This window comes from Radiomyces spectabilis (genome assembly GCF_025331425.1).
Source record: "Radiomyces spectabilis strain NRRL 2753 chromosome Unknown BYT42scaffold_4, whole genome shotgun sequence".
Lineage (NCBI taxonomy): Eukaryota > Fungi > Mucoromycota > Mucoromycetes > Mucorales > Radiomycetaceae > Radiomyces > Radiomyces spectabilis.
The window spans coordinates 40,081-60,319 of record NW_026251929.1 but is presented as its reverse complement, the minus strand read 5'-3'; the positions used below and the strand labels follow the sequence as shown (position 1 = coordinate 60,319).

The window sequence follows — 20,239 nt, the reverse complement described above, 5'->3', positions numbered from 1 at the left end:
GTTTCTCCACACGAGCTTAAATTTTTTTTTTGGACTTGTAACGAAAATTTAGTGGGGGGGGGGGATCAGTGTCGGATGTCAGGATCCTGTTGCCGCAAAATGATCCCTTGTGATTGGGTGAAGCAATTTCATCATAAAGGAAGACGAATCAAAACCGAGGAAAGAGAAATTATGCGTTCATGTGCGTCATTTTGCCAGAAATAACAAAAACACCATCGACATCTCACGTTGTGATACTTCTTTCAACGGGTAGAAACCGTGATAACCCTTGCTTCAATAGTTGCCCCTGTTTCATGTGTCTGTGCACTGCGTGCCTTCTTTTTTTTTTGTGCAACCTTTTGTTGGAACCGACATTCCTCAAAAAATGTTTTTTTTTTCAGCCAGAGAAATGACGCAATTTTTTCATCTGCTGAGTTGAAACAATTTATACTCCAACATCAAATCATCCAAACTCTTTTGCACTAAATAAAGCGGAGTTATTAACTGTCAGCCAACCTTTTCCAATCACAGATTGGACGGTGACTTTTGGTGCAATAAAGCCAGGCAAAAGTGAAGCACAATACCACCAAAGGCGGAGGATAACCGTCTCAAAGGCACTAACAAATACAAAAAATTACCAACGGAAAAAGAACCGATGTATTGCGGGGTCACATTTTTTTTTCAATCAAAGTCCACTTCGAATAACAGCGTGCTAATTTTTCTTCCTTGTCAGAATGTTGGACGAAGTGTTCTGCCTGTAAACATAAGAGACAAAGTTGGTATAAATAAATCAATACCGAGCTTCGGATACCGACAGCAAGTAACAGACTTCTTTAACGATGAGTGCGTGTCTGGGTGACGCCAAGATCACAAATGCGTGCAAATTTAATGGTAAGCAGTCTTTAGTCCGGGATAGCGGACCATTGTCGCTGAATGAAAACCCACCCCCTGGGTATATTTCAATGGTCGCTATAACTGACCTCTTATTGGTCATTTTGTACCACCTCGTCAACAAGTATAAACCCACCGATGTCTGGGATACAATTTTCCTCTTTTCTCTTTGTCTTTGTCCTGCTCCACTCCCTTATTCTTTGACTGAACAATGGCTGCCTACAAACGTATCAATCACGAAGAGCTCCCCACCTCTGTCCTCGGCAACTGCATCGGTATGATCCGCCCTCTATCGGCATTTATTACTGTGCCTCTCTGACCGTCTAGCTCCTTGTTCAACTATCCTCACCTCTCTTCCTCTTTTTTTTCCCTCCTATGTTTAGATCTTGCCAGTGCCGCTATCGGCAGCACCATCGTTGCAGTCACCGACGAATTCTTCGCCCCTGCCACCAACATGATCAACCCTGCTCCTCCTCAGCACTGCCCCGGTCGCTTCGTCGGTATGTTATTTCACCTGACGAGAATCATACCCTGATCTGTGAGACGTACAATAACCTAATCTAAAATTTTGTCCTTCTGTCAGACACTGGTGCTTGGATGGACGGTTGGGAGACCAAGCGTCACAACCCCACCTACGATTGGTACATATCCTATATTCACTTACTGTAGCATGGGCTCCAATGCAGCTCTGTGTTTCCTATATGCCAATTCGTGTAGACTCACACCGTGTTTCATCATTGTTTAGGTGCATTGTCAAGCTCGGTTTCTCCGGCAGCATCCGCGGTTTCGACATCGATACCCACTACTTCACGGGCAACCAAGCTCCTTTCGCTTCCGTTGAAGCTGCTTTCTGTCCTGAAGGTGATGTCCTTGCCAAGGATGTCCAGTGGACTGAAATCCTTCCCAAGGTTGAATTGCCTCCCTCTTGCCACAATGTCTTCATCTTGGACCAACCTACTGCCGTCTATACCCACGTTCGCGTGAACAACATCCCCGATGGTGGTATTGCCCGTTTCCGTGCCTACGGTAACGTCAGCGCTATCTTCCCCAAGGACACTTCGTAAGTATCGGGTAGTTTAATTTCTCAGATTGGGTAAAAATATTACATCGGAACGCTGCTCTTATGTATGCGATGGATGAAGAGTGGAAGGAAGAACGATAGTGATCTTCTATACGGTTAAGGAAGCAGTTGATTCTAATTATTCTATTTTTCTTCACATTTTCAGTGCTGTCATTGATCTTGCTTATGTCGGTAACGGTGGTCGATGCGTTGCTGCCAGCGACGAGCATTTCGGTCCTGGTAGCAACTTGCTGTTGCCTGGCCGTGGCTGCAACCACGATGATGGCTGGCAAACCAGACGTTCCCGTGAACCCAACCACTCTGACTTTGTTATCATCCGTTTGGGTGCCAAGGGCCACGTCTTGAAGCTCGAAATCGATACTTCTGACTTCCACGGTAACTACCCCAAGGAGCTCATCATTGAAGGCACCAACACCGATACCGAAGTTCCCGAGGCTTCCGCTCAGTGGACCAAGCTTGTCGACGCCGGTAAGGTCGGTCCTCACGGCCTCTTCTACTTTGATCTCCCCAGCACCGACAAGGTTTTCAGCCATCTCCGAGTCACTATTGTTCCTGGTAAGTTAACAATCATCAATCAAAAAAGAATGCTTGCATGCATGGCGAGGACGGGTTGTACAAAATAAAAGGAGAAAGAGGATCATGGGTCAGAATGTCGGTGAAAGAGAGAAAATGATAAAGCGGACAATATATACAGAATACTGATCGTATTTTGTGCTTCATTTGTGTAGATGGTGGTCTCAAGCGTGTCCGCGCCTATGGTGTCCGTGAAGGTGCTCAGCTTCCTGCTTTGCCTATTGAGGCTCCCTCTCACTACAAGGAAGGTATTGTCGCTGTTCCCTTGACTCCCGAGAACTACGCTGCCTATGGTGATGTGATCGAGGAAGGATCCGGTTCTCACTTCATCAGTGCCAACATGGGTACTGCTGAAAAGCATTTAAACACTGCCAAGGTCGTCAACAACCACCCCAACGGTGGTGGCAAGGTTCAAATGTGCGTTTTCCACTGCCGACCTACCCTTGAACTCCCCATGACTGCCAAGTTGTTGGAGAGACACCCTTACTCCAGCCAGGCTTTCATGCCTATGACTGACGGCAAGGTCCGCGCTTACCTTGTTATCGTTGCCTTGAACGGTGCTGATGATAGACCCGATTTGTCCACCTTGAAGGCTTTCATTGCTACCTCCAAGCAAGGTATCAACTACCGCGAAGGTGTCTGGCATCACCCCATGGTCGTCTTGGAACACGAAGCCGACTTTGCCTGTATCGTCCACGAAAGCGGTATTCCTGAAGATGACTGCAACGTCGTTGATATCAAGGAAACTGTCATTCATGTGCCCGGCTTCCAACGCTTGTAAGACATGTAAATAACATTATACATTCCTCTCCATCACATTTTTCTTGTTCCTAGTCATTTAAAAAGAACATCCCCAAAAGTCCGTTAGAATAAACATCTGCACATAATTTTGGATTTTGATACACAATCTTCCTGAACTGTCCTTTCTCGTCTCCCATCACTTTTTGTTTTATCACCTTTTATCGATGCTATTTTTCCATCATCCCATTACAATAAAAATATTTAGGAAGCGCACTTGATAGCATGATAAATCGGTAGTTTGCCAATGATATTCCGCAATAATAGATTGTCATACGGTCGAGCTTGAAACCTCATTGTTGCCACCGGGGCCAGCTCTTCAATTTTCCTCCATAGTCACTTTTTTACATTGCCTGAAGCTGTTAAACTAAATTTGCTTCTTACCACACTTATTGAATGGAAACAAAACGTTTTTGTTTTTCTTTTTTAGTGATCCAGCTCGTACTGCTTCATTTGATTGCAAACAATGTTCAATCAATGCATGCGGTAAACAATAAAGTCACGTTGTCTGGCTTTTAATATTTACTGATAAAACGAACTTCTTTTTGTGTCTGGACCCAAAGACATATCATTATGGCCGTCATCGAAGAAGTGGTAGAACAACATGAGTTTAAAGGTACGATACCAACTCTTGCATACATTTATATCAATTTATTTAATTACTTCGTCCTGCAGAAACAACTATCAATGCGACCCCAATCGGGATTCTTGCAACATCGGCTGATGCTGACAGTAATAAGGGCGATCCCGAGCAAGTTAACGAAAAGAACAACAATGATAACGCTGATGAGGAAGAAGAATTCTTTGACAGTAGTGAATACCATCCAGAAGAGTTAGAACGAATATTGGAAGAGGCTACTGAATACAAACAAATTGGCAATCGATGTTTTGCTGAAGGGGATTATGACAAGGCGATTGCTGAATATGAAAACGCACTATTGGTCTGTCCACCTCAATTGCCAAAGGATCGAGCTTTATATTTTGGCAACATTGCAGCTTGCCACTTGAAGATGGTAAGTTCACGCTTATTGGTCCCATGCTTTTACTAAAGGCTCTCTTATTTACTAATTCGGGTATGGGACAGAATAACTATAAAGATGCCCGAGACATGGCTTCCCGGGCTCTCGACCTTGATAAATCCTATACCAAAGCCTTATTACGGCGAGCACAAGCAAACGAGCGAATTGGATCCTACACAGCGCTGAGTGACGCTTTGGAAGATTACAAGCGACTGAGCACATTAGATATTGATACCTACACACGACGAGAATGTGATCGTGCCAAAGCACGACTGCCACCCATCATCAAGGTACAGATGGAAAAAGAAAAGGAGGAAATGATGGGGAAACTGAAGGATCTCGGTAATACGATTCTTGGTAAATTTGGATTATCGACCGACAATTTTCAAATGCAAAAAGATCCAGCCACTGGTGGCTACAGCATGAACTTTGTCAATAAATAAAATATGCTTGGGAACTGTACCCAACACGAACTGATAAAAAGGAAAAAGCGAAGACTCTGTAATGTTACAAGTTTTAATAGGTGAAAAGGCAATGGCCAGGGCAAAATTCCCCAACGTGAAGAAATCAAACAACAACACAAAAGAATATAGAACCGATGATAGAAAACAAAGAAACAGCCCGAATGAGAAAAAAAAAAGATAAAAGGAAAGAAAAGGGGGAAAAAATACATGATAATTATCCACAAGAGATCAAAAGCGATGAATTACTGGCGATTGTCATTCGCATTCATCCCACCACCGAAAAATAGCCCGGGAGGTAAGTTATTATTATTCTCCATTGGAGGTCTCTGTCTGTACATCATGTCTCCAGGAAGGGACATTGGCATAGACGGCAGCATACCTGGATGAAGCGGACGCGGACCACCAGCCATGGGAGGCATACGACCCACCATATTCATACCCGACATGAAGTGAGGAGGAAGACCAGGAACAGGGCCTCCCTGAGGCGGGAAGTGGGCATTTGGATGATACTGAGCGGGGTTCGGTTGATGTAAATGATGTTGTGGTTGCTGGAACGAATTGGAGGGAAGGGGAGGTCCGCTCATAAACATCGGATGAGAATTCAAATGTCTATCTTGCTGACCAAAGTGAGAAGGTGGTGAAATATGCACATCATTCATGGAAGAAAAAGGAGGTTCCCTCTGCGGATGATGCTGCAGTGGTCGTTGCGACATTTGAGGGTGATGATGAGGTGGCGTCGAATGCATAGAATGCGGCGGACCACCTAAAATCTGTAAAATGCTGTTTTGCGGCTCCTTTGACATGGTGGTGGCTGATGCACGACGATCCGCTGCAGAATCACATTGTTCAGCCCCACTTAAACGAACCGACATAATAGCAGGATCCTGGAAAGGTAAAGATGCTATCGAACACAACTCAAAGGATCAGCAAAATTACTCATTGATGGAGCATTTTATGAAATACAACTTACTGTTCTTTTCTGTAGGCGCTTTTTCTGCTGAACTTTCTTGGGAAGCTGAGGCAGCCTTTTTGAGAAACTCACCAAAGAAGTTTTGGGCTTCTTTTCGGACATCTGTCTCGTTCGTTGGACGCTCCGAAGATCGCGCTGCAGGATTCAAACCACCATAGGCATTCACAGATGGTTCAGCAAACATGTCAATGCCAGGAGGACCCCGGCGAAACATCTCTGGAGAACCGGAGGGCCGACGATGATCGTCCACTGGCGAAAACGAATTCGCAGGACCATTCAAACCAGTTCCTGTTCTTGAAGAATCCATCATATCATGCTTTAAGCCATCCGGCCGTGCCGGGATATCCCTATAGATGCCCGTCTGTAATTCTTTATCTTGCATACGCATAGGGTTGCGTAAATCAAACTCGTTGTTCATGGAAGGCTCAGAGGAGCCAGTGGAGTTGACAGCCGATGAATCGCGCCGGAATACGTCGTGATCAGGAGGGATAGATTGACGCGAATAAATGGGAGATTCGCGATGAATCGATGGAGGCATCTGCTGAAAAAAAGGATCAACATTACGATTCACAGATTCACAAGACGTATCATTAGGACTGGTAGCATCAGGTCCAAAACTGATAGTTACGTTAGGCAAAAGAGCCCGGAAGTCGTCACGAATCGATCGTCGTGCATCTTCTCCCATATGAAGAGGTCCCGGATTCGGTGACTGCATTTGCAATTGTGAGTTGATGGACAAATGATTGAACTCTTTGTGAAGATCTGCCACATCTGCCAAATGATCTATCGTCGTATTGGGAGACAGTACGGACTGAGAAGGTGGTGGTGGTGGTGGCGGCGGCGGTGACGGTAAGACACCAAAGTCGTGAGCAGGAGGCCGCAGCATCCCGTGAGGAAGGGGATGTGGAGGATGTGGAGGAGGATGGGGGTGATGATGGTGGTGATGATGAGGTGTTGGAGGAAACATCAAGGGCGGTGGTGGATGCATTTGACCGGCGAAGGGTGGTGGTGGTGTACCATTGGGATGGAAGTTGGGGTTTAAACCAAAACGAGGCATTGGTTGCCCGAACCCATGGAACAGTCCAGAAGCCTCCAACATCTGCTGAGAATGCTGTAAGCGTCTTGAAGCAATAAGGGAAGGGTCTTGACCATTGAACGGATCGAAACCTCTCGTCATCCATTCCGGTGGAGGGGGATCCAATCCAGGGGGTGGAGCAGTTGAAACGAACCGACTGCGATCTAATTGTTCAGGACGGTCATTCATGAATCCAGGTGGAGGTGGTGACTGTTCGGAAAATTCGGATGGCGATTCTTGCAAAAAGTCCTTCTTCACCAAGGCAGATAACCGCTCCATTTCCACCAGGGGCATGGACAATTGTTGCGAAAGTAGACCGCTTACATTGTCCACATCGTTCTGCATTTTCTCATCCAAGTCCAAGTCGTAAAGCTGGGGTCCCTGGTCAAGTGGTTCGTTCTCTGCAGCCTGAGCAAAATCAAACGCTTTCACAATTTCATCGTTCATGGCGGACAAATCATGCAGATCTAGGTCAAGTTCATCTTCATCTGCACCTTCCTTCTCGAGGGCATGTTCCATAGCGGAATCATTCCATTCAAACTGGATGGATAAGGATTCGTTCAAGGAAGACGTCGTAGCCGGTTTCAACTCTGAGGTCTGGTCTGGATGCTCAACAACCACCGTCTCTCCCATATTATCGGCGAGTTTTGAAGTTGGCTTATGCCTCGCTTGGTATTCATCGATAATAGGTGCATCTGCCTCAGGATGGCCAAGGGCGTCGGTCGCTTCGATGGCTTCAGCAACTTGACTAACATCAAGTTTGTCGTCCTGCGCAGTTTCGGCAGAATCGAGTTCTGCGTTGTCACGAGCAGGAATCACAGTCTCCGATGCGTGTGTATCGATTGCATCGTCGGCCGATTCCATCATTGTACCCTCGAGGTCAGTATCTGTCATCGTAGCTGCCCCCTGTTCCTTTGATTTTCTGCTGTCAGCATGTTGACTAACTATCGCGGGTTCGATCGTCGGTAATTTTGACGTTTCCACCATCTCTGGAAGTGCTGGCTCCACCGTGTCCTGAGAAGCCGGTTTCGTTTCAGTTGCTTTCGCTTGACCGCTCTTTTGTTGATGTAATTTATCCTGTGATTCTGGTCCGGCCATCTGAAGGTTGCTCTTGTCCGATAAAACATCCTTGCCAGGGTCAGCGATCTTCCTTGCTTTTTCCTTGGAACCCCAACCGGTCAACGGTAGATGAGATTCCTTTTCAGCTTCCTCGAATTCCTCAAGACGCACCATCTTCGATTTCAGCTTCTTCTCCTTTTTTCTTGGAAGAACCGAAGCATGCTTCGGTTTTGCCGGAGCGGACAAAGCGTCGGATAAAGAGGGTCCGAAATTGGCAGGTGTGATGACACTATCGCTGGGAGATGGCTTTGGAGCCTTTGCCCACGACGCCGTAGCTGGTAATGCAGGGCGTCCACTTTCCTCCGATTTCACACTAGACAAAGTTTCAGACATACTCTTCGACATAACAGGAGCTGCTTTCTTTGGCGTAGCTTTTGACGTTTTGCCTGTCAACGATGACACTTTGGTGGACGCCGAGACCTTCGGAACGACCGCCTTGGCGGTAGCTGAGTGATGGTCGGTGGGGGAGTAAGATGGCTTTTCCGACTCAAGGATTGGGGCTGGAGGAGGAGGGACGATCTTCGGTAACGGAGCCCAGGGTGATACTTTGGGCGGTTCGGCAGGAACGTGCGTGACAGCGGTAGTCGCAGTAGTAGTCGTCACCGTCGTAGCCGCCGTCGCATTGGCGGTAGAAAGAACAGCGGAAGATGAGTCAATAGGTGCGGTTCCGGAAACTGTGGATTTCGAAGCTGTAGCGATGCGTTTGTTAGGGTAAGTTGGACCAATGGAACTGGCAGCGGCATGTTTTCTGTGAAAAAGATGTCCAAGCGATATTAGTGCACTGCATTAGTGTCTTCCAAACGCATTAAGCCGTCACTTACTCAAGGGTTGGATTCTCCTTATTATAACTGTCTACATCGTCACCGGGTTCATGCAGATACATACAGTTAGGGTTGGGGCACGCCATATGCCGCAAGTAGTAGGTACAATACTTGGTTGTACCATAAGAAGCTCTGCACGGAAGATCCCATGGAGATAAGCAATTAAAAAAATGTGCCTTTACAGACGTATCCTGCTGATTTCCCTTCTTACCTAAGGACTCTCCCACCGCAAACAGCACCGTTAATCCCTGCAATCGCTTTGGCAGCGTCTTCTTTTCGAGCGTATGTGACATAAATACCCACGGAGGTGGTAGCGTTAGGATGATTGGTTGAAGGAGCCGTGGTACGCTTGCTCATGACCAGCTTGAGAACTTTGCCATACTTTTTGAAGAATTCGTGCTAAAAGGGGCAAATAACAGTAACGAGTGGCGATGGTCAGCGTAAAAGAAGGAAAGTATATATAATCAAGAGATATCCTCCTACCTCGGCACTGGCATACTTTGAAGGAAGACCGAGCACATAAACAAGATTCTTTTGCACCACTCGTACATTGGACAGTTGACGACGGGTAGGATCCTTCATCTCTCGATTTTGACGTTCTCTTTCCTTCTTCTCCCTTTTACTTCTCAAAATTTCTTCTGCACTGACGGGAATGAACTCAGCAATCTGGTCCGTATATGTACGTCTGCAAGCAGGGCAACGACCATTCAGGTTGGTTTTGATGTGATGCCAACAAAAGCGACAGATCTATCGCAGAAAATAAAAAGATATGGTGAGCTCCTTAGTGCTTTGGTTGGTGGTCTACGTTGAAAGCAGCCTGTTGTTAAGTGTACCTGATAGCCACAGGGACAAGGACGGAAGTTACGATCGGCAATATCGAATTCCTCCATGCAAAGAGGACAATCCAAATCTTCATCGTCCGAATTCATGGTAAACCAAGTGTAAAGCTTTGAGCCGAAGCTTTGACCGTCTTTTGCTGCACAGCTGGATGCTTAAATATTGTGTACAAGACCAAGAAAAAAAGGAAAATGTTATTGGTACAGAGCTAAATACGCGCAGCACACAATGAACAGGTTAAAGCGATATGAGTGTAGTAGAAGACAGAAGACCAGAAAAAAAAAGGAGGACTTCCTGCTGGACGTCTTTCACTCAGACTCTGGGATTGCGACACAACACAGTGACTACGATTTTGAGCAAAAACCAAACCAATCACCGCTTCCCCCATCTACCAAAATTAAAAAAAATTGCGGATTCTTAAACCGAGGAAAAGGCATAACGCAACCGAAAAGACCTGCTTTATTCGCATTGGCTTTTCAGCCCTACGCATAGCTGATGATCGTATTTAATCTGAATCAGAGCATTTTTATGTGAGTTAATAGCTCGTGTCTTGGTTGGATTGCCTGTATTCTGGCAACGGTCCATCAGCGGAGAGTGTAGTTTAAACGTCTTCCTTGAAGTATATCGGGGACAGCCGTTTGGCTCACATCCTCCTGCCGTGTAATCCAAAGATCATGCTACGCAGTGCGGGTTTTGGCAGTAGGTTACACCCTTAATGCTCACGAGCTTCCCGTTTCGGCGATAAGAAGGGCAATATGTATGGTGCAAGCATTTAAGGGACACAGTTTTGTCGTCTGATATTCGTAAATGATCCATCGCTTGATCGAGCTTGCCATTAGTCTCGCCATATGCCTGTCCTTTGATGCGATTACTATTGCTGCTATACGATTCCAAATGATTAAAAAACGCGGTTTTGCGCGCCGTACATGTCTTACAAATTTCTACCGAAATTAAAGTCGATGATAAGCCCGAAATAAATGTCCGTTAGTCCCTGGCAGAGCATTTCTATGAGCAGCTCTGGGGTTGGGTGCTTTTCCGGATCGGTCGTCCCGTGTTCCCGTTACTTGCAATGCTTTCCTACGCTCGCCACGCAACCTATCGCCTATCATGAGCAGGATGTGAAGCAGAGAGATTATACAAATCTTCACAGAACCTCGCCTTTCTGGCTCAGCTTGTTTCCGAAATTCGGTTTTGGAATGTATTCGATTTTGTGAAGCACTTTGGAATTCCCAATGTTGATTTACTGTATATATGATTGTATGGTAAACAAAATAGGATTATTCCAGGATCGTGTATCTCAAACTCGAGCGTAACTGGATGCTAGCGTTGGTCCACCCTTCAGTTCTTAGATTACTGGTTCCACTTCATAATATTGAATATCGAAAAACTTAAGAGATACTATTACGTACATTCCTAGGTTTTACTCGTGCTGATGCGTGGCCTCAAAAGAATGTTCTCTCGTTTAATCCTTGATAGTAAAATGATAATCATTGTCGTGCAAATCGATAAACAAGCTTTAGATACGGTAATTTTCATGAGCGTTCCAAGCAATCATTCCTAATCGGCAACAGCAAGGCATACTAATTATCCAATTGGCCGTGTCTTGCTAGTAAAGAAGCGAAAATTAGGGGAGAGAAGCTCAGTGCCGAATCGATTCGCATTGCGATATGAGGAGCACGATGGAATTTTGAATCGAATTCTCAGTACGTGATATCTCAAAAGGCAGCTTCCTGCCCAACGGGTTTCTGCATGCCCATTAATTAATTTATAGTTCACGACCAAACGCCACCGCACAGAGGTATCTATGCGTTAAGCCTACTTCTTTAAATAAGCAACTATGACAGTGTCAGTATTTGCGCATCTCACATCAGCGCAATTATATCAAGCGTAAATGTGAAGTTCATATCTCAACCGACTAAATTGGAAAAGCTTATATCGAAATGCGTTATCCATTGCTAAAGGGCTTGTAAACTACAAGATAGCAATTTTATATATGATGTGTTAAGTCTTCTGCTTTTCGGCTTGTGTACACTTTAGATCGCCCAAGAGAAGATTTGCGAGCGTTTATCACCTTCTTTTGACGGAGAGCAGAAGATGTGATGAAGATTCAGTTCCTTGAACTAGGCACCCCTGAAAATATTTTTTTTCGGAATAGGTCGAGGCACAAAAAGATTCATTTGACTTCATAAAAAAGGCATATATGCGAAGACTGTGCAAAAAGCAGCTACATTGTCGGTCAACAGAATGGTTACGATTGAAAGACACTAAAAATCTACCCGTACGTATGGTTGGCGCTATGGAAGCAGAGGTGCATTCACGAATCGGTGATCGCGATAGCAAGTGCCACAGAAAGCCGGCCTTCAGATGCAACGCAGTGGTAATGGCAAACGAACCATGCAACCAGCGATGCGATTTTTGCTATCAAAGAAAAAACGTCGGCCCCAAGGAAACACACATCAAAGACGGAAAACAAGTCAATGGGTCTGCCATTTGTACCAATAACAAATACATTGCACGGTTGAACGGTTTTCCCACTTTCCTCGCAATGAGCAAGTAGGCGATGGCTTATATGCCTATCACGACTAACAATGATTGAATCCGGAAAAACCATTTGCGACTTTCAATGCATCTCACACAAAGAAATCAGCCAATGCTATGCTGAAGCTCAAAAATCAGTTGAAACTCGGCTCATGTGCAAAGATTGCGGCCTGAGGGCATCTATGGTTAACCGGGCAACTCCAATTTGCCCAACTTGGAGGTTAGCTCGAAACCACCCAACTTTTGCAAATTCTTTCTTCTTACATACAACTCATCATATAAAGGGCGATGATAAAGATAAAAATAATTCTTTAGAAAGAAGCAGTAATTCTGCCATCGTAAAAGCTTGCATTACCATACAAGTCAAGACTGAAGTCAGCTGATAATGTTACAGTGAAGAACTGAAACATTGCATAAGAACAAAGATACTGTTTGTTTTAACGAGTTACAGTTTATTCAATTTTTTTTTTCTGTTCTGACAATCGTATGATGTGTGTAATTTGGTGCATGTAGGATTGTTTGTTGAGAGAGAGCAACGACACAAACGAAAAATGAAACGTCTCTATTTCTCGGTGTGGTGCACGGCAATTGTTCTTCGTTCGGCTAGAAAACTTATCGACGATATTCTATTGTTTTATGAAGCTTTAACGACAGTAAAAAGTTGGTACATGAGATCAGAATTTATACAATATTATAAAATCGCATGAGCATGATTGAAGTAACGCAAAAGGTAAGAATTGCACACATTATACAAGTGAACCAGGTAAGATCTTCCTATACAGAAAATTGTTAGTCATGGAAACGCTGGATGATATTGTAAAACAATCGAACCTGATACTGTCCGGGCACTTGGACGTTCATGCCCCACAATCCTGTGACCAGATTCATCGGGATGAGCACGCTTCCTAATGCGGTCAACTTAGACAGAACATCATTAATCTCGTTATTTGTTTGGGTCATCTCAATGGATATCTGTGCCAGGTAGTTGGAATGTGATCGTGAGGATATCTTTTCGTAATGATTGAGCGATTGCAGCATGGTAAGAAGATGATCTTAATAAGTGTGATTTTACCCAAAATCGAAAAATCAGATGACAAGGTCCCGGGAAAAGTTTGGCTTTTTCTTTTCATTTTATTGACATTACCTTGAACGTCACCGAGGTAGAGCACTACGTCAGTAGTAATCGTCGATCGGGAGCCGTCAGAAGACCGTAGCTCTCCCCGCTTGATAATTGTTTTCACAACATCTGGTTTGGACACGAGTAACCGCAGTATCCCCATCATACGTTTACGGCAATAACCAATACGACGTAGCATATCGGATTGTTCAGACTCTTTCAAAATCAACACAAGTTCGTCAATCGAGTCCACCTCGAACTCTATTGCTCGGATCAACGGAGCAAACGAATCCGTGATATCATCTAAAAGTCCATAACAAATCCAGTCTATCCATTTCCCTTTATTAAATTTTTTCGAGGTCTTAATATGAGATTTTTTGGAAGCCATACCTGGTGTCACATTAATGTAGTCTTTCAATTGCTTGATACGCTTGCGCACATTTTGTGGATGAGGTGTCGGTCGGAAGTGAAACTAATGACGTTTGAGCGACCGTCATCCATTTGAAACGGATTCAATACACTTACAGTAAGGATCCCTTCTTTGAGGATAATAATATACAGACTGATCGGCTGGAGGTAGTTGGTGGAATAAGGATTTTGATCAAAAGTGCGAAAACATACAAAGCAATAGTTTTTAAAAACTTCGCATTTTTCTCGTGGTTCTTCGGTGGCGATATCTTCTGCCGTCAGAGGATGAATATGAAAGATCTGAAAAAGTCAGCAATTGAGACTTGATATTACCTTGCCAGCACCTATTCGTTCACTTACTTTGCTCAGTGATTGCATTTCGGCATCAGTGGGACTTAATATATCGATCCAAAAATAAGCCTTTTTGAGCATATCAGTGAAACTTTCTCCGGCAATCGAAGGAATTTCTGTCAATGTTCGTGCATGGATGGTAGTTGGTTCGGCAGGAGAATAGAAAGCAATACGGTAATCATCGCTATCCTCTGCTTCTACATACTTTGAGGGGGGACGGCAGATAACAATAAGATCTTTTGCGGACCCGATGATTGTTTCGCTTTGTAGTTACCTTCATATTTTCGTCATAGTAATGGTGGAACCGCGGCGTGGATAAAGCTCTTGGTATTCTTCGTCGTGGGGTAATGTCATGGTAATCATAATGCTGTTCTTTAGCAACCAATTTTTCCAAAGCGTCAAAATCGATCGTTTCCTTTGACCTATCGTCCTGCGATGGAAAGCAAACGTCTTCTTCAATTGAAACTTGTCTACTGACGTCAGAGGAGCTCTGATCCAGCGGTAAATCCAGAGGCATTGATGCTGGAATCTCGGTCGTATGGATATTGATTAAGAAATTGTCATCCTTTTTCAAAGAGTTTTGATGATAGTACGTCGGAGAAGATAATTCAGTGGAGAAACCAGAACCAAACATAACCTGACTATCAAAGTTACAACTCGTCTGTGCATATCTTTGTCTCCCTTTATTTTTGATTCTCGAGAATTTTTGCCTTACATTGTCCTGGGTATCAGATATGTGAGTGTACGATACATTCTGCGACTGATTGAAGAAAGGAATCAGCGGCTCGGACGCGAACGAAGATTTGCATTTCGGAGCGGGCATCTGAGTATTGCCAAATGTCTGATAGTGACCACATGAACTGTTCCCATGGCCGTTTGCCTTGGTACGCTTTTTGGTTTTGGCCATGTCGAACAAAACAAAACCAAAAAATGAAGAAAGGAAAGAAGATAACCGGATCTCTGCGAAGAAAACTCACAATGTAAGATTATCTTTTTTTTTCTCAGCCCAAACAGGCCTTTAGTTCGCAGGTCACATGCGCAGATGTCCCTTATTAAGGGGACTGGGATGCACATGTGGGATCATGTCATGAGGGGAAAGAATCGAAGGAAGCTGGTTTTGGGGGGGATTGCGAAGGCTAAGGAAACACTTCCAAGCAGTCGTGGAAGGGATGAGGGAAAACGACATATGAGAACCTTGAATTCCAGATGACATCTGAATATGGCATAACTTTACATGAATTATTATTTGTGTTCCAAACTCAGGATAATCAAAACAATTAGCTAAGATAATGACTAAACCTTCGCAGAGATTGTACTACAGCGTCCTGTTACATTGCAAGTCTTTGGGTCACCGTGCTGAGGCTACTCATCGTTGTTCATATGTTGCTGAATGACCTTCAATGCTTCTTGCAACGTTTTGCCTGTGTCTGTGATGTTTGTTTCAAACAATAAGAAAGGGATGTAATCAAACAAGGACCTTTTTTTTCATGTGATAAAAAAAAACTTACTGTCAATAGAACTGAGGAATCGAACAAGTTCTTTGCACAGTTCATAATCGTTTACATCCATCGCTTTTTGCAATAAGCGAGTCGTATCCTAATCTTGAATGAGACTTCCTGGACTGAGGAAAAGAGGAATAAAAAAAATCGAATGTACCTGTTCACCTACTGCCGTCGGCTGCATCGTCTGAAGGATAATAAGATAGGAAGTGGCTGTCCGAAGGCGTCCATCTCCTAAACATAGCTACGTAATACAAGCTGCATATCAGAAATAGATCGGGTAGGTTAAAACAAACTTTAATACCTCAAACAAATCCTTGGGTTTCCCTACAACAGAAAAAAGAAAATCCCAAAGAGCCACTTCTGTTTTCCTTGCGCAGCTAACAATAACATCCAATGCATGGGGAAACTGATCCAGGAATTTAATCACCAATGGAAGGATAGCATCTAATATGCAAAGAAAAGAAAATAAAAACCAACCATGAATTGAATGTTTACATCACATTGAGTTCAGTTGTCAAGTCAAGCGTACCTTGTCGTTTCCGTTGATCCGCTTCCTCTTCTAGCACCATATGCAAAAGAATTTCTAGTGCATGACCAAAATAGACTAGCCCTTCGTAGGCACGAGCAAATACAACTGCATCTTCCTCAAGTCCTCGCATCAATAAATGCCGAAATAGATGATGCAAAAACAAATGCGTCTACCACATTCCATTTGAGCCATCCGGTCATGATGTTTAGAAAAGTTGTTCCCTTTTTCTGGATTGAATAAACTTACTTTGGTGCTTGCTTTGAAAACCATCAAACCTAATGCATTTTTGTATGCCATACTCTGCTCGATACCTACAATCACCCCTTTTTCGAGAAGCACAGCTACCCATTGAACGGAAAATCAATATACCGTAATAATGACGCTGATAAAACGCCGGGGGGTTCTGGGGTGGAGGGATACGGTTGGGGGATGGGGAAAACAAGGTCTGAAGCTCACCGTGAGGATAAGAATCCAAGGGAATATAAAGGGCCTGCAGGTTCGCTTCCTCCAGAGTATCGATGCGCCACCGAGATACCCCTTCCAATTCGATAATAGAAGCGTTGGGCGAAGAAGTTTCGGGGTTAATCCGGTAACCAAGAGAATAGGGCTGACCAAGATTACTTTTCGCGGCAAAAAAACCCGGTGTCGTTGGTGTGGAAGGTTCGCTCTCAAATATATCATGTGTCATACGGTTAAATGCATCATCGCTCTCGCCTCGTAATAAATTGGTGAGAAGCTACAATCCAATAAGTCATTGTTCTTTATCTCATGCTTTGATGACTTGACTGATAGTTACTTTAATGCCTTTTCCATCGATTAACCAGAGCGAGGTGCGTAAATTGGCGATTGATTTCCGTCCAATCCAATAGTATTCGATATTATCAGAAAGGACATGAAGATCATATTGCGTTTGTTGGTCAAATGAATGCTCAATCAGGTCAGAATCATCATCATCATCCTATGATAGCGTTGTAAGCAGGGTTATCCAGTCCATGTAATCTGGGAACCGCCTACCGGTATCCGAGGAGTCAGCATGATCAGTTTTCCGTCCACTAACAGAAGAATATTCGCTGAAATCACATCATCTATGTGTTCTATTTGCTCTACGAATGAGAGGACATACAGAAAAAAAAATGAGATTTTCTGACCCGTTGTACTGGTGAATAATACATGCATGATTAACCCTCATACCTCCTTTCATATTGCCAAATAAACTGACACTTCGTAATCGAGCTGGGCGTGCAACAACATCAGCAAAAGAAATGCGTCTAATTAGCTCCAATTTTGCGTGGTATGCCGGATTATTCGCCGTCAATGCATTAACGAAGTTGTCGTTCGTCATGACATGATAAATATTAACAACATTTTCTGTCGTATAGACAAGTAAATACTTTCCGCATATATTAACGTATGCGGGCATGTAGGGCAATGTTTCTGTATGAAGCACATGTGCATTGTCCAGATTGTTATCTCGCGAATACAAACGAAGCTAAAAATGTAGCATCCTGTATAAGTCCCAAAATGGAAAAAGAGAATAAAAACAGAAGCGATATCCAGGGATCTTTTTTTTTTACCTCGTAAGCTTTCGAATTGGATGGGCCAATGACTTCACAAGCAGCGATCAAAATATGCTTGTACCAGGCAAGCCCTCCGCGCACCAAAAAGCTTTGCTCTTGTTGTTGGTTCCCGAATATCTTCCATCGACTGGAAATCGTACTGTAATGAGTTAACCCCCGCCGGCCAGCAACAGCAATAAATTTGCCATCTTGACTGATAGCCGCATACTTTTTACATAGTCAGTACAGCTATATTTACTGTGCGATGTTAATATTACCCGAATTGGCCAATGTTCTGTAATATACATGGTTGGGTACTTTCAATGGTATCAGTTGTCTGTTTACAACTCACTTTGCGTCTAGATCATTTGTAGCTTACCGGAATATGAGTCCAAGTGACCGCATCGGGATCAATGGTCGACGTGTTATTCTCCTGATATTCTCCTCCATTGTTGTATAGCAGTAATCGGTCATCTGCCTGTAAAAGACATCGCCGTGCGCTTTCCTGAATACGTTTGATAAATACATGCAAAATGATTCCCAGTGGATATCATACTTACGGAATTATGAAATGCAGTGAGCGCGGACTTGACAAAAGGTATAGCAAAGAACCGTACGTTCTCCTGGAGTGAACCGTTGTAGTTATTTTGTTTTGTGATATGATTTCCTGCCAACGCAAACAATTGGTAGTTTCCAGGGGCCCAAAACTGATCATATAAAGCTCTGTAAGCGTCACTTACAACCGTTTAGTGTTCTCGGAAATGAGAAAGCTTACCATTGCATCGACGCCCAAAACGTAAGTATCTTGCAGACGTGAAAGCCTACGCAAAAATCATTCACATGGTCTGCGAAGAGGTGAATTACTACGGAAAGCTTTCGTTACCTCTGCGCATATTCTCCATTCATTTGCTTGTGGTAGCCAAGTATATCATCCACATCCGCCATAGAACACAAAGTGCGTCCAAACACCGTCCATAGAGCTAAACCATGATGACGATATCCTGCCGCCAACGCGTAGCCATCCGTAGTCCAAGCCATGGAGGTAATACTGCACTCATCGGACGACGTACTGTTACCGACTGGATCCAAGGTGTAACCTTCATTGACAATCGATAACTCGTGCGAGAGCGACGGTGCGGATGTGTAATTCTGGATGGAATAAACGTACACTATTCCACTGATTGCGAATCAGATTTCAAAGTCACAGGCTCATAAATGAATTGATTGTCCCACCTCTTGGTACCGACAGCGATCAAAGAGAATTTTGGATTGACAGCAACACAAGTAGCTTGTTTGCCAAATTCTAGGTCTTGGTCCTCCTTTCCATGGAAACATACGCCTGACCAATGAATAGGATCTGCAAAGGATGGCATACTTGGCGCGGAGCTCGTACTCGAACCATCAGCTAATGGGGATGATTTGCCTGCTGCTGCGGAAGAGACGGACTAAATAAAAATGTGTCAGTGAGTACAAGGAGAAAAAGAGTCAAGTTATACGATGACACATACGTCATTTGATGCTTTACTACTTCGTCGCTCAGGGCCAGGTTTATTGGCACATTGGACAAAGTAAGCCCGGCCCTCATTCGTAATCCACACGGATATATTCATTGCTTTTACATAAATCAATCGTTGTATCTGTTCTGCGACTCTTATTAATGAGATTGCGATCCTCAAGTGGTCAGGTATGTCATTATCGCTCACCTGATTTCTTAATGAATATATCGAGAGTGTTTTGTATAGCTGTTTGCGTTGAGTTGACGCGATGAGGTTTCCATGAGATACACTGCACAGCAGGTGGGTTTTTGGTTGCAATAATCAATGCATCGTCGGATGATGTGCCACTATTAATTTCGAGAAATCGTTCATTATGCGTTGTCGGTCATATCATCGAATGGTCATAACGGTATTCAACTTACCATGCGATGCCAGCATCTACTCGAACAGCTAATCGAAATTTCAATAACACACTCCGTGATCCTTTTCCTTCGCCTGGTCCCATAATAGATGCATGTTGTGCAGTAGAAAAGTGGAACTCCAGTGAGGGCTGATCAAACGTCAGGACGGCATATACTAGAAGATAATTTTTGGTTGTCTAACAGCAGAGTTGAGCAGGTCCGCACTTAAATTCACGACACTCTATGGCAGACAAAGGGAAAGAAACGGAGGTATGATACTGTACAATGATGGCAACGGCGGACGCGTCGGGTTTCCATAAAAGTGAGTGGTTTTCGCCAAACTCTTCAATATGTTTTTCGGATCGTTCGACAAAGGTCAGGATGGTGGTTGGCTGTTATGTTTCGTTTGTTAACATGAATATGAGCTGTGTATCGTCCCAATCGTACCTTGACGGACCATAAATGAAGCGCCGATCGGGTGCAAGTAATGAAGAATGATGCGTGGTGTGAAGGTTGGATAGCGATGATATCAAGCGACGATGGAAAGTAAGTGTTTGCCTCATTTTCGTGCGAAGTATGAGTCTTGGGAACTCCTTTCAGAGCTGTGCGAAGTGAGAGTTGGTTTGCTATGCCGTTTAGCCAATACATAGTCCAAGCTATTGACCGGAAGAGCAAGGAGCTGAAACTGGGAATGAATAGATTACCCCCGCTTCG

At 44.0% G+C, this 20,239-nt stretch overlaps 5 protein-coding genes across 5 annotated transcripts; 2 read left to right on the top strand and 3 right to left on the bottom strand.

Moving 5' to 3' along the window:
• The first annotated feature begins 1,047 nt into the window (after positions 1-1,047).
• Positions 1,048-3,487, top strand: BYT42DRAFT_561768 (galactose-binding domain-like protein). Its single transcript, XM_051567399.1, has 6 exons — positions 1,048-1,145; positions 1,254-1,370; positions 1,454-1,511; positions 1,616-1,930; positions 2,097-2,506; positions 2,680-3,487. Exons 1-6 carry the CDS (start codon positions 1,082-1,084, stop codon positions 3,303-3,305), a joined length of 1,590 nt encoding a protein of 529 aa, XP_051424911.1. The 5' UTR covers positions 1,048-1,081; the 3' UTR covers positions 3,306-3,487.
• A 376-nt stretch (positions 3,488-3,863) lies between these two features.
• Positions 3,864-4,825, top strand: BYT42DRAFT_511625 (uncharacterized protein). The gene is made up of 3 exons (XM_051565159.1): positions 3,864-3,938; positions 3,998-4,335; positions 4,407-4,825. The coding sequence occupies exons 1-3, from the start codon at positions 3,896-3,898 to the stop codon at positions 4,782-4,784; spliced, it is 759 nt and encodes a 252-aa protein (XP_051424910.1). The 5' UTR covers positions 3,864-3,895; the 3' UTR covers positions 4,785-4,825.
• A 3,961-nt stretch (positions 4,826-8,786) lies between these two features.
• Positions 8,787-9,719, bottom strand: BYT42DRAFT_493213 (RING/Ubox like zinc-binding domain-containing protein; the record flags this gene model as incomplete). The annotated part of the gene is made up of 4 exons (XM_051564200.1): positions 8,787-8,922; positions 9,002-9,189; positions 9,274-9,537; positions 9,624-9,719. 4 exons carry the CDS (start codon positions 9,717-9,719, stop codon positions 8,787-8,789), a joined length of 684 nt encoding a protein of 227 aa, XP_051424909.1.
• A 2,877-nt stretch (positions 9,720-12,596) lies between these two features.
• Positions 12,597-15,271, bottom strand: BYT42DRAFT_561761 (uncharacterized protein). Its single transcript, XM_051567398.1, has 8 exons — positions 14,757-15,271; positions 14,316-14,678; positions 14,051-14,245; positions 13,808-13,990; positions 13,673-13,754; positions 13,310-13,609; positions 12,997-13,217; positions 12,597-12,939 (listed from the first exon to the last, which is right to left on the bottom strand). Exons 1-8 carry the CDS (start codon positions 14,946-14,948, stop codon positions 12,847-12,849), a joined length of 1,629 nt encoding a protein of 542 aa, XP_051424908.1. The 5' UTR covers positions 14,949-15,271; the 3' UTR covers positions 12,597-12,846.
• On the bottom strand, positions 15,263-20,205 carry BYT42DRAFT_561757 (RIC1-domain-containing protein). The gene is made up of 22 exons (XM_051567397.1): positions 19,983-20,205; positions 19,810-19,917; positions 19,547-19,722; positions 19,332-19,471; positions 19,137-19,270; positions 18,862-19,073; positions 18,512-18,805; positions 18,404-18,449; positions 18,189-18,335; positions 18,008-18,133; positions 17,907-17,945; positions 17,647-17,856; positions 17,264-17,561; positions 17,087-17,175; positions 16,869-17,030; positions 16,529-16,808; positions 16,319-16,413; positions 16,073-16,241; positions 15,845-15,987; positions 15,698-15,784; positions 15,550-15,637; positions 15,263-15,468 (listed from the first exon to the last, which is right to left on the bottom strand). The coding sequence occupies exons 1-22, from the start codon at positions 19,983-19,985 to the stop codon at positions 15,404-15,406; spliced, it is 3,111 nt and encodes a 1,036-aa protein (XP_051424907.1). The 5' UTR covers positions 19,986-20,205; the 3' UTR covers positions 15,263-15,403.
• Between the last annotated feature and the right edge of the window lie 34 nt (positions 20,206-20,239).